Below are 18,102 nucleotides of genomic sequence, written 5' to 3' on the forward strand. Positions count from 1 at the left end.
CATAATATACTCTACGGGCATATCATAGTTCCAGAGTTGGATTTCTGCTTGTCTGTGAAGGCGTACTTGTCGCATCTGGTGACTTCCCTAAGGCCCCACTGTGAAAAGATATGGGAAGTGAAAAAGAGTGGAAAACACAGGCATGAGGGCTTGAAAGCTACTGAGGATGATAACTGACTCTATAGCCACTCCTATCCGTCATATCTTTAATCTGAGCCTAAAGAAAAGTGTTTGTGGAGGGAAGCCAGTCATTCCGCTACCAAAGAGTGGTAAAGTGGCCTTTACTGGTTCTAACAGCAGCCGTATCAGCTTGCTGCCAGCTCTTAGCAAACAGTTGTAAACAAATTAACGACAGACTTTCGGCATGCTTATAGAGAAGGGCACTCAACATGTACTGTACTGACACAAATTACTAAGAAATTGATAATACGATGATTGTGGGAGCAGTACTGTTAGATTTCAGTGCAGCCTTTGATATTATTGACCATAATCTGTTGTTGAAAAAACTTATGTTGTATGGTTTTTCAACCACTGCCATATCATGGCATCAGAGCCCTCTCTAAAAGAACTCAGAGGGTTTTCTTTAATGGAAGCTTCTCGAATGTCAAACATTTAAAGTGTGGTGTACCGCAGGGCAGCACTCTAGGCCCGCTTCGCTTTTCTATTTTTACCAAGGACCTGCCAAGGGCATGTGTGTCCATGTATGCTGATGATTCAACCATTTACGCGTCAGCAACCAGAGCTAATGAAGTTACTGAAACCCTTAAGAGCTGCAGTCAGCTCTGGAATGGGGGGCCAGTAGTAAACTAGTGCTGAATATCTAAAACTAAGAGCATTGTGTTTGGTACAAATCATTCCCTAAGTTCTACACCTCAGCTGAATCTGTTAATGAATGGTGTGGCTGTTGAGAAATTTGAGGAGACTAAATTACTTGGTGTTACTTTAGATTGTAAACTGTCATGGTCAAAACAAAGATCCAATGGTTGTAAAGATGGGGAGAAGTCTGTCTGTAGTACTTTTTTGACACCACAATCTAAAAAAACAATTCCTGCAGGCTCTAGTTTTATCTTATCTTGATTATTGTCCAGTCATATGGTCAAGTGCTGCAAAGAAAGACCTAGTTAAGCTGCAGCTGGCCCAGAACGTCTTGCTCTTCATTGTAAATCAGAGGGCTAATATTAGCTTAAGTGCTAGATCAAGCTTGGTAACAGGGGTAGAGACAATCCCTTCCTGAATTAAGATCCCTGTGGTCTAATACTTGTTTTGTGCATGCTGCAAACTGTGTTTTGAGATAATTGCATAACTGTATGAGCTGGGTTTTCTGTCTTCGTAGCATTTGTTAGCATTCTGACATTTTATGTTTGAACAACAACAAAAAAGTGTCCCTTGTGTGCACTGCCGGTAATACCGTATATCCCAGGATGGCACAGGCATGGTATGAAGGTAGTCCATGCCTCTACAATATAAATACAGGGAAAATTCAACTGCTCAGTATTTGTGAGAAGTGGGTTTCATGCTCAGGGCTGCTGCCAAGCCCATCTGTGGTTTAGGTCCTGATTGCTGGATGGAATTGGGGTAATTTGCAGTGAAGACAGTGAGAGGGCCTCATCGCTAAGGCTTGCCTGTTAAAGGGGTGCTGATGAACCCTCCTCTCTACTCAGAAGGAATTTGAACTCCCTCCCGACACAAAAAAAAACAAGGTGCAGACACAGTCACAATTAAAAAGTGCCAAAGAGAAAACATCTACAGTCATAAAAGTCTAGAGCAAAGTATTAACAAGTTAAACAATGAGAACACTTAACCCCGAACTCAAAAAGTGGATTCAATGATGGTAAACAATAAAAGCTCATCCAAAGGCCAAACCATTTTTACAATGTTCGTGATGCTAACAGATCAAGCTAACCTTTACTATAAGCTCAAAGAGCAGTTTCTGGCCAATAAAGGTAATAAAAAAAGGGGTTAAGAATGTGCACAGAATGGTAGTAATATGACACACACACACACACACACACACACACGCAGACCGAGTGAGCAGAGGTAGTGGGCAGTTACCGTGCCCTAGATGGCTGGGCAGCCGTAGACCACAGTGGCAGAGAGAGAGAAAGAGAGTGAGAGTAAGAGTGTATTTATACTGTACATTTGCTCATTTAGCTATTTTTTATATTGTATTTAATGTATGTAAACTGTGTCAATGTACTTGGCGAATAAACGTGATTCTGAAAAAAAAGAGATAGTGAGTTATAGAACCCATTGCCCTTTATGGTTGTGAGGTCTGGGGTCCGTTCACCAACCAAGAATTCACAAAATGGGACAAACACCAAATTGAGACTCTGCATGCAGAATTCTGCAAAAATATCCTTTGTGTACAATGTAAAACACCAAATAATGCATGCAGAGCAGAATTAGAGCGATACCCGCTAATTACCAAAATCCAGAAAAGAGCAGTTAAATTCTACAACCACCTAAAAGGAAGCGATTCCCAAACCTTCCATAAAGCCATCACCTACAGAGAGATTAACCTGGAGAAGAGTCCCCTAAACAAGCTGGTCCTGGGGCTCTGTTCAGACACAAACAGACCCCACAGAGCCCCAGGACAGCAACACAATTAGACCCAACCAAATCAGAAAAATAAATATAATACTTGACACATTGGAAAGAATTAACAAAACTAGAATGCTATTTGGCCCTAAACAGAGAGTACACAGTGGCAGAATACCTGACCACTGACTGACCCAAACTTAAGGAAAACTTTGACTATGTACAGGCTCAGTGAGCATAGCCTTGCTATTGAGAAAGGCCGCCTTTGGCAGACCTGGCTCTCAAGAGAATACACAGCCATACACCAATCTACTCTTACATGGAATGTAAATCCAACACATAGCCATCAAACAGACTAAGACAAAGCCAGGGAAAATAGCTTAATCCTTAGTACAAAGCTATCAACTAGACCACTATCAGAGACCAGCAGAGAGCAGAGTCACTCAATCCGAAACAGAGACCAATCAAATCAAATCGTTAGTAGTCACATGCTTCGTAAAACAACAGGTGTAGACTAACAGTTAAAAAATGCTTCCTCATTGAGAGAAGACCTGAGAGGGTCTGAGAGAGCTAAGGTGCTGAGACTACTCATCTTGTCTGATAGGGAGACCACAGACACGCACACGCCCACAGACTCACGCTCATCCACACAGCTGTGATAAGAGCTCAGTGCGTGAATCCTGGGCACGTTTCTCCGTCTTTTTCATTCTTGCTCTCCGTCAGTCTATATTGTACTGTACTGTTAAAACATGTGCCCCCTCTCCTTGCAGGGTGAAAGGCTTTGACCTCATTATTGGACATAATTCGTCGTCTATCCAGAGTAACTGAAATCCCTGCTTAGATGTGATACAGGGCTGAATCAAGCAGCCAGAGGGTGTGAATTTCAGTGGGAGTGTAGGCTACAGTGTAAACTCACTGAAGACTCTATTCTTTAGCCATCCTTTGATACTGACTTTGATGTGAAACCATAGCATGTATTACAGCACTGAGCTGGTAGCACACAACACACAAACATGGACAGGGAACAACACCCCACACATCAATCAAATATATATACTTACCGAGACTCTGCTATCCATCACTGCCATCTTGTTAATAACAAAACATCACAGTTACAACAATACTTTTACTACATATCTTTATAGATCAGAGATAAAATACACTGAAATGCAAAATGTAAAAGTGTTGACTGCAGGTATTTACTTAATAGCTAAAAATATTATAATGTATTTAAAAAAAAGTAGTTTCAACACTAAAAACCATTCCGTGGCTATTTCCAAATACCCCGGCATACGGTACACCGCCTACAATCTACTATTACAACTTTCAAGAGTCTGCTGAAAGCCGTCCCACACTTTGGGAACCACTGATCTACACTGAACAAAAATATAAAATGCAACATGTAAAGTGTTGGTCCCATGTTTCATTGGCTAAAATAAAGATCCCAAAAATGTAATATGCACAAAAAGCTTATTTTGAGCACAAATTTGTTTACATCCCTGGTAGTGAGCATTTTTCTTTTGCCAAGACAATCCATCCACCTGACAGGTGTGGCATATAAAAAAGCTGATTAAGCAGCATGATCATTAAACAGGTGCACCTTGTGCTGGGGACAATAAAAGGCCACTCTTAAATGTGAAGTTGTGTCACACAACACCACAGATGTCTCAAGTTGAGGGAGCATGCAATTGACATGCTGACTGCAGGAATGTCCACAAGAGACGTTGCCAGAGAATTTAATGTTCATTTCTCTACCATAAGCTGCCTCCAGCGTCGTTTTAGAGAAATTGGCAGTACGTCCAACCGGCCTCACAACCGCGTGTAACCATGCCAGCCCAGGACCTCCACATCCGGCTTCTTCACCTGCAGGATTGTCTGAGACCAGCCACACGGACAGCTGATGAAACTGAGGAGTATTTCGTTAGCCAAGGCAATTGAAATAAAAATACTACTCATATTATAGAGCAAATGGTAAAGCTTAATATGACACCAATTGTTGCTTTGTTGCACCTACAGATGAAACATTATGGTGTCTTAAAAGAGGCCTGGGTAAGGCCAAAATGTCAGAAATATGCCAACTTTGAGAAAATATTTCTCAATTATGATTTTAGATACAAAATGTCAAATATATGTCAACAATCGTTCTTCCAAAGGAACATTCAATGGATTACATTTCATGAAATTCCCCAAATCATAGTCTTCTTTTGTCCTGGTTTTATGTGGAATCATTTTGCAGTCACTCTCTCCCAGCCCAGGTTACTGTCCTATTAGTGTTTGACAGACATTTGCTACTGGAGGACCCACTCCCCCCCCTCCCCTCCCCTCCTTCCATCTCTTCGTCTCTCACTCCTTCACATACTGTAGGTTTTAATGAAGGAGGGACAGCCATGCTGTATTTACATATTCACATGTCATTCCTTGTGCTTCTGTCCCCTGAGGTATATCTCCATGTATAGACACACACACACACACAGTATGCTAGACAGTGTCAGATCACTCGGGACTCAGTATCGGTTTTAACCATGCCTTCAGGTCATCTCATTGGACACGCTGGGACGGAGTCTGCATTGGGACTGGGTTCAGCGTGTTAAAATATACACACGCGCGCTCTTTCTCACACGCACACAAACACACACACACACACACACACACACACACACAGAGGGAGAGATTAAGGAGATTAAGGAGGGGCAGTAGGAGAACGTGGGAAAGCAGTGTGCACCTATGTGCAGATTCATGATCCCAGCCTCAGGCAATAGATAGTATTACAGTAAGCAAAAAAAATAATACATATGCACAAACACAGACAAGCTACCACGCACACGCACACACACACACTTCAGTCTGAGTTTTTAGCTTTCATAATGACATGTGGGAGCACAGCCATGCATTGACAAGGTCAATCATCACTCTCCTCATCTTACGCTCTCACACCATCACTCTCCATCCCTCTCTTTATTAGAATCTGTCTTTCTTTCCTTCTTGTACCCTTGCCACATGCTCCCTCATACTTCTGCTGCTTGGAATGAATCCATTGACATACACTCGGTGGCCAGTTTATTAGGTACACCACCCGGTTCATGAAAATGGGTCGCTCCTACAGACAGTGAGTCACGTGGTCCTTGACACGGATGGGCTATTGCAGCAGATGACCACCTCGGGTTCCACTCCTATCAGCTAAAAACAAGAAGCGGCTTGAGTGGGCACACGATCCAACACTGGACATTTGAGGAGGGGAGAATTATTATTATTATTTTTTTAATTGCCTGGTTCAACGAATCGCAATTTCTGTTGCGTCATGCTGATGACAGTGTCAGGATTTGGCGTAAGCAGCATGAGTCTATGGCCCCATCCTGCCTGGTGTCAATGGTGAAGGCTGGTGGCAGAGGGAATCTTGTCCTGGCCCACGTTAGGTCCCTGGATACCAATTGAGTGACGTTTTCATGCCCCGAAGAATTCAGGCAGTTCTGGAGGCAAGAGGGTCAGACCCGGTACTCTCTCGACCCCTCCCGTCTCAGCCTCCAGTAATTATGCTGCAATACTTTGTGTGTCGGGGGCTAAGGTCAGTCTGTTATATCTGGAGTATTTCTCCTGTCTTATCCGGTGTCCTGTGAGAATTTAATTACGCTCCCTCTAACTTTCTCTTCTCGCTCTTCTCTCGGAGGAACTGAGCCCTAGGGCCATGCCTCAGGACTACCTGGCCTGATGACTCCTTGCGGTCCCCAGTCCACCTGGTCGTGCTGCTGCTCGACAGAGTTTCAAGTTCCTTGGTGTCCACATCACCAACCAACAAACATCCCTAGATTGGCTGGTGCTTGAGGGGCGTTTATCAATATCATGGCGCAAAATCAAACTTCCTGCATGTTCCAAAGAGTGATTTTGCTTCAGATGTTGAAAAAGGTTTGTCGTATTACCAGACTTCGTAGCCACCTGTCTACGGCACAATTTGCACCAAGCATCGCTCTGCTCTTTGTCGGACTTCAAAAAGCCAAACCACTAGCAAATTACTGAAACAGTTTAACTTTTTATGGGCAGGTGGGCGTCCCACCTGGCCAACATCCGGTGAAATTGCAGATAGCGAAATTCAAAAATACTAAATTCAAATATTTAACATTCTTGAAAATGTGTGTTATACATCAAAATAAAGCTTAACTCCTTGTTAATTCAGCTGCTGTGTCAAATTACAAAAAAGGCTTTACGGAGAAAGCACACCATGCGATTATCTGAGGACAGCGCACCGCATACAAAAATATCAAAATAATTTTTCAACCAGGCAGGTGCGACACAAAAGTCAGAAATAGCGATATAATTGATGCCTTCCCTTTAAAGATCTTCTGTTGGCACTCCAAAATGTCCCAGAAACATGACAAATGGTCCTTTTGTTCAATAATGTCCTTTATTTCCCAAAAGTGTCCATTTATTTGGAGCGTTTGATTCAGAAATACACCGGTTTCAACTCGCCCAACATGCCTACAAAGTAGAGGTCGAACGATTAATTGGAATGGCCGATTAATTAGGGCCGATTTCAAGTTTTCATAACAATCGGTAAATCGGTATTTTTGGCCACCGATTTGCCGATTTCTTTTTTTTTTTACACCTTTATTTAACTAGGCAAGTCAGATAAAGAACACATTCTTATTTACAATGATGGCCTAGAAACGGGGGTGAACTGCCTTGTTCAGAGGGGATTCGTTTTTGCAACCTTCGGTTACCAGTCCAACGCTCTAACCACCTGCCTTACATTGCACTCCACAAGGATTAACAGGCTGACTACCTGTTACGCGAGGGCAGCAAGAAGCAAAGGTAAGTTGCTAGCTTGCATCAGACTTATAAAAAATGATCAATCTTAACATAATCACTAGTTAACTACACATGGTTGATGATATTACTAGTTTATCTAACGTGTCCTGCGTTGCATATAATCGATGCGGTGCCTGTTAATTTTCATTGAATCACAGCCTACTTCGACAAACGGGCGTTGATTTAACAAGCGCATTTGCGAAAAAAGTACTGTCGTTGCACCAATGTACCTAACCATAAACATCAATGCCAAACAGGAATATTTAGACTTAGCCACCCATTAGATAAAATACGGAACGGTTCCGTATGTCACTGAAAGAAAAAAAACGTTTGTTTTCGAGATGATCGTTTCCGGATTCGACCATATTAATGACCTAAGGCTCGTATTTCTGTGTGTTTATTATATTATAATTAAGTCTATGATTTGATAGAGCAGTCTGACTGAGCGGTGGTAGGCCGCAGCAGGCTCGTAAGCATTCATTCAAACAGCCCTTCGCTGTGCTTCAAGCATTGCACTGTTTATGACTTCAACCTGGGTGGGTATAATTTGTGGAACGTTCCAACAGGAATCTATTCCAAAAACTTCGTAAATAACAAGGTTTCCAAAAACAACGCATACAAAGTTGTATAGCGGCAGAATAAGATAACGGGTAGGGAGTGGTCTATTTCATTGCGTTTTTCACTCATCACGTTTATTCCGAAAAATGTCTCTCCTCACATGTCTGTTTGCCTATGGACAAACATTAAGAATAAGTTACGTGGTGAGTTGATGCCTATTCGGCAGCTAGTTAGCTAGGTTTGAAAGCGTTGCTACTTTGTATGCGTTGTTGGTTGGCAACCTTTTACTTTACGTTTTTTGGAACATATTCCTGTTGGAACGTTCCACAAATTATACCCACCCCTTCAAGCCTGTCAACTCCCAAGATTAGGCTGGTGTAACCGCTAATAGCGTTTCAAACGTCACTCGCTCAGAGACTTGGAGTAGTTGTTTCCCTTCCTCTGCATGGGTAACGCTGCTTCGAGGGTGGCTGTTGTCGATGTGTTCCTGGTTTGAGCCCAGGTAGGAGCGAGGAGAGGGACGGAAGCTATACTGTTACACTGGCAATACTAAAGTGCCTATAAGAACATCCAATAGCCAAAGGTATATGAAATACAAATCGTATAGAGAGAAATAGTCCTATAATAACTACAACCTAAAACTTCTTACCTGGGAATATTGAAGACTCATGTTAAAAGGAACCACCAGCTTTCATATGTTCCCATGTTCTGAGCAAGGCACTTAAACATTAGCTATCTTACATGGCACATATCACACTTTTACTTTCTTCTCCAACACTTTGTTTTGCATTATTTAAACCAAATTGAACATGTTTCATTATTTATTGATGTATTATATTAAGTTAAAATAAGTGTTCATTCAGTATTGTTGTAATTGTCATTATTACAAAAAAATAAAAAATCTGCCGATTAATCGGCAGCGCCTTTTTTGGTCCTCCAAGAATCGGTATCGGTGTTGAAAAATCATAAATCGGTCGACCTCTACTACAAAGTATCTAATAAGTTACCTGTAAACTTGGTCCAAACAACGTTCCTAATTCAACCTCAGGTACCCTTAAACGTAAATAATCTATAAAATTTAAGACGGAATAAACTGTTTCTAATACCGAATACAAACAATGTGGAGCGCTCTCCTGTTCACGCGCACCAAAACAGTGGAGTGACAGAATGAATAGGACTTCTTCTTAATTTCTCAAAAGAAAAACATTGAACAATTTCTAAATACTGTTGACATCTACTGGAAGCCATAGGAACTGCAACCAGGTTCCTAATGATAATAGTATCCCATAGAAAACCATTGGAAAAGCCTATGACCTCAATTTTCTTCCCCCCTGGATGGTTTGTCCTCAGGGTTTCGCCTGCCAAATGAGTTCTGTTATTCTCACAGACATTATTTTAACAGTTTTATAAACTTTTGAGTGTTTTCTATCCAAATCTACCAATTATATGCATATCCTAGCTTCTGGGCCTGAGTAAGCGGCAGGTTACTTGGGCACGCTTTTCATCCGGACGTCAAAATACTGCCCCCTACCCAAGAGGGGTTAAACCTTTTTATCAATATTTTCTTTGTTGGAAGCTGCTCCTTCTCCATGGCTATCACTGCCATTGTTTTCTCCTACATCACTCATTTTTCGTGGTTAATAGTGGCTACTCCATCACTCGAGGTGCTAAGTGGTTTTTAGTGGGCGTATACCTCTCCACGTGCATATTGTCACTTCTCCGCACGTTCCTGCTGCGTCACAGAGGTGAAATGGACTGCTGTACCTAATTATTCTATATCGACATTATCTAAAATGAATCTAAACGTTTTGATATCGTTATTGCAGGGAAGTAATTACCTCGATAATTATTGATTTATCGACCAGCCCTACCGAACGGTCTGTTTAAACTACTAGCACACAGTTCGGACACCCAAGCATACCCCACAAGACATGCCACCAGGTCATTTCACAATCCCCAAGTTCAGTACAGACTAGGGGAGGCGCACAGTACTACATAGAGCCATGACTACATGGAACTCTATTCCACATCAGGTAATTGATGCAAGCAGTAGAATCAGATTTTAAAAACCAGATACAAATACACCTTATGGAACAACGGATACTGTGAAGAAACACACAGGTACAGACACACGCACATTGTAATATCGTTGTATTACATTTTGTATTATAGATATGTAGTGGTGTAATAATGTTATCTGATGTACTGTTTATCTTTTGTTTTGTGTGTGATATAAGTGCCTTAATGTGTTTGGACCCCAGGAAGAGTAGCTGCTGCCATGGTAGCAGCTAATGGGGATCCTTAATAAATACACTCAATCCATCCACCTCTCTCACTCTTCTCGCTGATTCAAATCCTCCCTGCTATAAAGACAGACATCTAGACAGCTATACTGTCTCAGTCCTCTCCTCAGACCAATCAGCAGCAGTCTCACTGGGGTGAGCTCTCTGAATGAACAGTGAATGGCTTGGAGAAAAAAAAGGTCATAACGATCCAAACAGACAATAAAGAGTGCAGAGGTAATTGTGTGGGCCAGAGTCTATGGATAAAAAAAAGTCAATGAGCAGCCACACACAGACATATTACACACATTTTCCTACTTCTATAGTTTGACTACAGACCCACCACAGTATATGACCAACGCACACTTAGAAAGTCATTAAAGTATTCTATGTTAGAACCACATACATGCTATTTCTGGTAAACCACACAGACACTATTGTATTGCAGAAGACAGATTCTGGATCTAACGCCACCTCAAGTGCGTAGCTGGGGGAAACCCCATAGAGCACACACACACCCGTCAATGAACCTCCACATGGAGCTGGCGCTCCACTAACCTCCAAACTTTGATTCCTTTACCCTGTCTGGGAACAGTAACAAAAGCAATACTACAGCAAAGCAGGGCGATGAAGGCTATTGTAGTACGGTTACAGAACAGTAGGTTACCGGCGCAGTGGTTGTTTAGCAACGTGTTGGTGGTTGTAGAATTGCATGCTGGGGCCACAGACACCGAGCCCTCCTCCATTCTCCTCTCGCTGCACACACACACGCGCACACCTCTTTGGCAAGATCCTGGCACCTTCCTCGCTTTTTTACTGTCTGAGAGTGTGAGTGTGTGTGTGACTGTATACACACACACACACACACACACACACGTGTGAGTGAGTGATAGAATATTCCTCTCGTCGTCTTAGGCAGTCCAGTTTTTCCTCACTCTCTCCTTCTCGAGTCTATTTCCTTTGTTACTTTTTTTCTATCCGGGTACTAGTCTTCCTCGACAGCAGACAGAATGATTCTTGGTTGTCTGTGTGCAGAGAATGCTTTTGGTCTCCCCCTCGTTCTCTCTCGTCTGGGTCTGCTCTCTCCGACATGCGCTAACACACACCGGTGCACGCTCACACAAAGCCCAGAGTGAATGAGCACGAGAGTGAGGCAGGAGGAGGAGGAGATAAAGATTTTAAAAAGAAAACCTTGACTGGCTCAGGGAGTGGCTAAAGCCGAGCTGCTGCCTCACACATTTTTAACCTCTGGAGCTCTGACAGCAACACAGCTCCTGAAAATAGAGAAAGAGAGAACGAGGGAGAAATACAGGGAGGAAGGTAGACCATGTAGAAGTGTCAAATTCCCCTCCCCCAGGAGCCTTGCAGGAGTCCCTATACCCTACTCCCTTCCCCCTCTCATTCTCTCCCTCTTCCTGCTTACCCATCGTCTCACAGACTACTTTCACACACCTCTCACTATCACAGCAGTCACCTTACAGGACTGACAGTCTTATACGGTCATCATACCCACTTAACCTACCTTACGTCTGACAAGAACCGTACCACCCTAATCACTATGCCACCTTTAGGGTTAGGAACTTGGCAATTCAATAAATGAATTCCTAGATCTTATTTACGTCAAGGTTATAACATCACTCTGGAACTACAATGATATGATGTGAATGTTCCTTGAGATGATGTAAAATAAGATTTTAAACTCCATGATCAAATCCTGGTCTGGTCGAAATGAAACCCACTGTTCCTCACATGAACGCAGGAGCACAGCCAAACTACGCGGTCTGAGTGGGAAGCAGAGAGCACTATGATAGAAACCCATTCAGTGTGTTCATGTCTATTTTTCACTAAGAATGTATCAACGTTTGGGTGGAACAGAGTGCATCATGTGTGTATATAGGCATTCTGAAGAACCTTCATTACCATGTTCACGTGTACGTGGGTCTTTAAGACCGCACATGTGTGCATAGCCTAACTCCTGCTAGCTACGTAGAACACAGTTGAAACCGAACCTCAGCCCTGTGCCTTAGTGGGCCAGCATTCAAAAACAACACAGGCAGGGTTTTGTGAATTTGAGGCTCGGAGGGAGAGCGGGTCCCAGCCGATGGCGGGTTTCAAACCAGAGTGAACCATTTAACTCTCCACTGTTTGTGAATGGGGCACTGTCGCAGGGCACAGCCAGACAGGGAGAGAGTGAGGACAGAGAGAACAGAAAGAGGGAGATAAAGAGAGAAAAAGGGAGTGAGAGAGAAAGAAATAGAAAATGTAAGAGAGAATTCTTTCAAGATAGCACTCTGACAAGTTGGAAGGAGAAAAAACCCCAGAAAAGGGACAGGTGACTAGCCTGAAGGAAAAACAGAAAAGGGAAGCCATTCCCACAATAGATTTCTATAATGCGCTCTGCAATGACTCATGGTATGGACAGGGATGGGGTTCTCTCACAAAATGGATGAATAAATCCAATCAAAGTTTATTTGTCACGTGCGCCAAATACAACAGGTGTAGACCTTACAGTGAAATGCTTACTTACAGGCTCTAACCAACAGTGCAAAAAAAAGTGTAAGTAAAGAAATAAAACAACAGTAAAAAGACATTTGAAAATAAGAGTAGCAAGGCTATATACAGACACCGGTTAGTCAGGCTGATTGAGGTAGTATGTACATGTAGATATGTTTAAAGGGACTATGCATATATTCCTTTGACACCGCCTGGTGTAGAGGTCCTGGATGGCAGGCAGCTTTGCCCCAGTGATGTACTGGGCCGTACGCACTACCCTCTGAAGTGCCTTGCGGTCGGAGGCCGAGCAATTGCCGTACCAGGCAGTGACGCAATCGGTCAGGATGCTCTCAATGTTGCAGCTGTAGAACCTTTTGAGGATCTCAGGACCCATGCCAAATCTTTTTAGTTTCCTGAGGGGGAATAGGCTTTGTCGTGCCCTCTTCACAACTGTCTTGGTGTGTTTGGACCATTCTATTTTGTTGTTGATGTGGACACCAAGGAATTTGAAGCCCTCAACCTGCTCCACTACAGCCCCGTCGATGAGAATGGGGACGTGCTCGGTGCTCCTTTTCCTGTAGTCCACAATCATCTCCTTAGTCTTGGTTGCGTTGAGGGAGAGGTTGTTATTCTGGCACCACCCGGCCAGGTCTCTGACCTCCTCCCTATAGGCTGTCTCGTCGTTGTCGGTGATCATGCCTACCACTGTTGTGTCGTCTGCAAACTTAATGATGGTGTTGGAGTCGTGCCTGGCCATGCAGTCGTGGGTGAACAGGGAGTACAGGAGGGGACTGAGCACGCACCCCTGGGGAGCTCCAGTGTTGAGGATCAGCATGGCAGATGTGTTGCTACCTAATAGAACAGGTGAAAGGAGGCGGGGCCAGTATCAGTGGTGTGAAAGGTGAGGTAGCCAACTGGGACACTGCAATTGTCCTCCAGAGAAGTAATGAGCCTTTAACACTTGACAGTAGGGTTGGGCAGTATCCAGAGTTTCATATCCATCATAACCTCCTTCTCTCACCCCTGAATTTACAGTATTGCCGGTTTAGTACACAAATGGGGGCCAAACAGATATTTTTTAAACCCATTGGGCATCCATTACCAGAATGCTAACAAAATTAGCACAAGTAATAGCAAATGTGCATGGACGCTGAAGGCTAAATACGTTAACGAGCGCAAATGAAAATAAATAGAAAATTGCAAAGACGGGCAATCCAGCTCATAAAGTTATATAGGTAGGAGCTACCGAATGTCATTTTTGGTGAGTTTGTACATTTACAAGTGAATGTGAACAAGAGACACTTTGCTAATTTTCTATGTTTTGACGCATGCAGTACTGGCTCTCCAGCACCTGTCTACACACTGCATCTGTGTGGAGTCTGGAGTTGCTAGGGCAACGAGCCTGCCTGCTCCAAGGAGGGAGGAGCAGAGAATGGAGTGAAGAAAAAAACGCAAGGAAATCAAGATGGCACTGGCAGCTGTGCAAATAACTCAATCCAAGAGCTTTGTCTACTCAAAAGCAGAAGAAATGTAACAATATGATGCCCCATCACCTTATTAATTCAGCAACTTAGATAGAAAGTTAAACTAGGGGTCGTGTTAACGCATAATTTTCAGACAGGAAGAAAATATAAAAACACAATAAATATCTTGCTGCTTTTCGTAAAAACAGATCTAAAATGCTTCTTATTGTAATTTCTGCTCAGCGTCAGACAAATTTTGTGCTTCAGTTGCATGAGACGGATTCAGTCGGATGAGTATTCAGGATTGGGCATTCTAGCAGCAGACAGTGCTGCAACAGATTTTTAGTTTTTTTTTCTCTACACTCACCTGCTCACGCTTTCTCTTGTTGTGCTATTTAGAAACGGGACTGGCTCAACTGTGCTGGGGAAGTAAGGTTTATAATGTAAAATAATGTGACAGTTGAAATAAGAACGGGATCGGATTTAAAAAAAAAATAGCAACAAATATTAAAATGTCTTGGAAAAACTTCAAAATAAATAGTTTGAACAGTATTGATGCTATTGAAAAACCATCCCGTGGCTATTTCCAAATACCCCAGTATACACGGTATACAGCCCAAGCCTAAGTGACAGACAGGTGAACTGTTGTGAGGTCAAAAGCCAGCACACAGAGTTCTCGGGAAGGGATGGTTTATCTCATACCTAAGCACAGTAAAGTCAGGTCAGCCCCGATGGCCCCTCAGACATGTGACAGAACAACTCCCAGCATGCTTTGGTAGCTAGACGAGGAGTTGTGACCATGTTTGCAATCATTCCCAAAATACTTTTCCAAAACAATTACGCTGAAAATGTGCTGTATATCAATGTTCCTGCTCTCTACTTAAAACGTCTGGCATTAGCTCGAACTTTTACTGCCATCTGAAGGGAGATCAAACCTAAATGTGGAGAGGAACTGCAGTACAGTCACCAAAATAGAGCTGACAGGAAAGAGTAAAGGTGGCAGGATAGCAGAGCAGGGCCTTGTATACACATGACAGGAGCACACACACACACACACACACACACACACACACACACACACACACACTTCAAACCGAAAAACTGTAATTAGAACACTTGTACACCTTTCAAACCTAGTGTTGCACAATATACCAAAACTTCGGTACTTTTCGATAGTAAAACTGTTCGGTACTAGAATTTGTTGTTACTTTCGGTATTTCTGTCAAATGTGTCTCGCATCATCTACTGATTGAGAGATGATCAAGTCTGTCTGTTAGCGCAGCCGATGTCCCTTATAACGCGAGAGCACCTTGCCTGCTCCACTTACTCATTGCTAACTCTAGCCTGAACTGTGGAACCATCCACTGCATTCACTAGGAGTCTGGGCTGCATCACCACTAAATACCCTGACTACACCGCTCGCGTGCGTGCACGAGCATCTGCGTTGCCAAGGGCTAAAATAGAAGTCCTTTCTATTTCTGACGCAGATCACGCTGCAAGTCCTGCCTCTCCCATCTCCTCATTGGTTTATAGAAGCAGGTACCCACGTGCCATCTCCTCATTGGTTATACCCACGTGGGTGATTGAAAGACGAACTGCGTTGCTGGTCGTCGGGGTAATACTATGAAAGTTTAGATGCCGATCACCATATAAGTTCAAAGATGAAAAAGCCTGGAAGGAGGAGAGATGACTAGAAACGATTCGGTTGGCCGTTTTATGTGTGGATTAATTGTCGGATTAGAGGACCTTGTGAATTTCAGGTAAAATAACAACTCAATGTTTATATCCCAGGACAAATTAGCTAGCAACAGCAAGCTAGCTAAATAGAACAAATTAGCTAGCAAGTGCAAGCTAACTAGCTAAATTGCCATAAATGTTTAATGCTTTTTGACTTGCCCCAAATTAATGTAATTGGTATCAGAGTTTGCTTTGATATTTTAACCTGCGTGTCGTGATCACGTTTGGTGTAGAGGGACAAAATAAATGTATGCACGATGGCGCACGCGCGCAGCCGGTTTGGGTTCCGTGTTATGCGTCACATAAGTTAACACACTTGAATAGTGCTACATGGCCTGTAGAAATGTTGAAAATGTACTGTTCACAAAACAATATCCATTACAGGTTAGAACACTTTACAATGGAAGAAGTTACCAGTAACTTTCAGCTTTATAGGCTAACTTTCCTCGCTAGCTTACAGCTGAAGCGAACATAAATTCACTACCCTAGTACCTTGTTTGTGATAATATGCAAACCATAACAAAATTTGCTGATTTCAAAGCGGATTGTCACCAAAAACTTTATTAATTCACTTAGTCTCCCCCACCTCACATCTCTCCCAGTCAAGACCATCTTTGCATGAGACTGGAACTGCCTGTGTGAATAACACCCTGGGTCTTAAAGAGACAGCACACACTTTTATAAAAAGAAGAGACTTACTCAGTACAATAAAATAAGTTCCAAAATAAATGGAAGGGCAAAAGAAATCCCCATGAAATCAGCCAAAACAAGCGCATACTCAATAACTCCTATTGAGTATGCGTTCAACTGTATTGTAAATAGGCCTACGCTACATCTTGATTTACCGAGTTTATCAATTGACTACAGATTAACCATTCAAATAAATGATTACCATTATGTTGTTATTTTTTAATCGTAGTTTTAATGTCTTCACTATTATTCTACAATGTAGAAAATAGTAAAAAATACAGAAAAATCGTTGAATAAGTAGGTGTCCAAATGTTTGACTGTAAGTACATTAGACATGGAAAAGTGTCTAGAATTGCAAGTCAATTATCTTTAAAAAATGCTAAATTATCTCTGAAACCCATGAAAAATTGTGTAGAATTGCAGGAAATAAGCTTTAAACCTGCACAATTTTCTTTCCACCAACAAGAGGGGTGTGAACACGATGCTGGAAAGGGGGCCTGAGTGAAAAAGTTTGGGAATCCCTGAACTAGGTGATCATTTCAGCACCGTTTTGATTCGGGACAGTGCCATCACACTGCTTTCAGTCTTGATAAATCAATGTCAGAGTTGTTTTTTTTATTGAATCTTCAATTGGATATAGGCTACAATTAGGCTGGGGAAAGGTTAGCTAAGTTGAGGTGAGTGCTGCTCATGATCATCTTGTCTAGTTGGCTCATTTATTAGCCCTGATCATAACATTTTGACAGCATGTTATGTAGCGTAGCCCTTTACACTTGTACTAGTATATGGGTTGAAAATGGCAGATTTGGACATTGACAAGTACCTAAATTGGAACACAGTGGCTTTACAGCAAGATTCTCTACATGATGTCAGAGCTCAGTCTCGTGAACTGTTGTGTCCTCACTATTGGTCTAATCATTATCCCATAATCTCCAAACTTAACTGCTACCATGGTTATACATTCCATATTTCTTCTGTAAGCAACATTTCAAATTTAGTCCCATCCATAGGCCAATTCCCATGAGTGTGTGTGTGTGTTGACTAAATAAAACTATTGGTTCAAATTTGCATGGCACAGCCATGTAGGCTTATAGCCTGCAGAGACCAGTAGTATAAATAAACTTAGAATATGCCATTCTAATCTTTTGAAAATACATTTTTATTAGTCTTATAATGCTTCTTAGGACCTGCCTAAACAAATGAATAATGGATTTCTTTGTGATGGTGTATATGCAATTGATTTATTAAAATAGTCTGTCATCGGCCCACGACTACTCCCACTCTTAAACTTACTGGCATGTGCACGAGAGGTAAAAAAGGCTTATCCTGGCAATAATGTGGTACAAATGGGACTGTATGAATGAGGTTACAGTGGGAAAGGTCCCATAGCCACAGGGGCATATATACTGTACCAGTCAAAAGTTAGGACACGCATTCCAGGTGACTACCTCACGAAGCTGTTGAGAGAATGCGAAGACTGTGCAAAGCTGTCATCAAGGCAAAGGGTGGCTACTTTGAGGAATCTCAAATATATTTTGATT

The 18,102-nt window shown here is 42.4% G+C and overlaps 1 protein-coding gene across 4 annotated transcripts in view; it reads right to left on the minus strand.

The window, feature by feature from the left end:
* The window catches only part of LOC115153087 (echinoderm microtubule-associated protein-like 4), an 89,780-nt gene that overhangs the window by 44,560 nt on the left and 27,118 nt on the right, over positions 1 to 18,102 (minus strand). The window contains exon 1 of one of the 4 annotated variants that reach the window (XM_029698137.1): positions 10,846 to 11,502. The exons of 1 other annotated variant lie outside the window; for it this stretch is intronic. In XM_029698137.1, the coding sequence (XP_029553997.1) occupies positions 10,846 to 10,924 (79 nt within the window). In that variant the 5' untranslated portion in view covers positions 10,925 to 11,502. Of the gene's footprint in view, positions 1 to 10,845; positions 11,503 to 18,102 lie in introns of those variants that run through there. 2 more of the 4 variants (XM_029698136.1, XM_029698139.1) reach the window with 2 other exon arrangements.

Source organism: Salmo trutta, chromosome 18 (assembly GCF_901001165.1).
Source record: "Salmo trutta chromosome 18, fSalTru1.1, whole genome shotgun sequence".
Taxonomy (NCBI): domain Eukaryota; kingdom Metazoa; phylum Chordata; class Actinopteri; order Salmoniformes; family Salmonidae; genus Salmo; species Salmo trutta.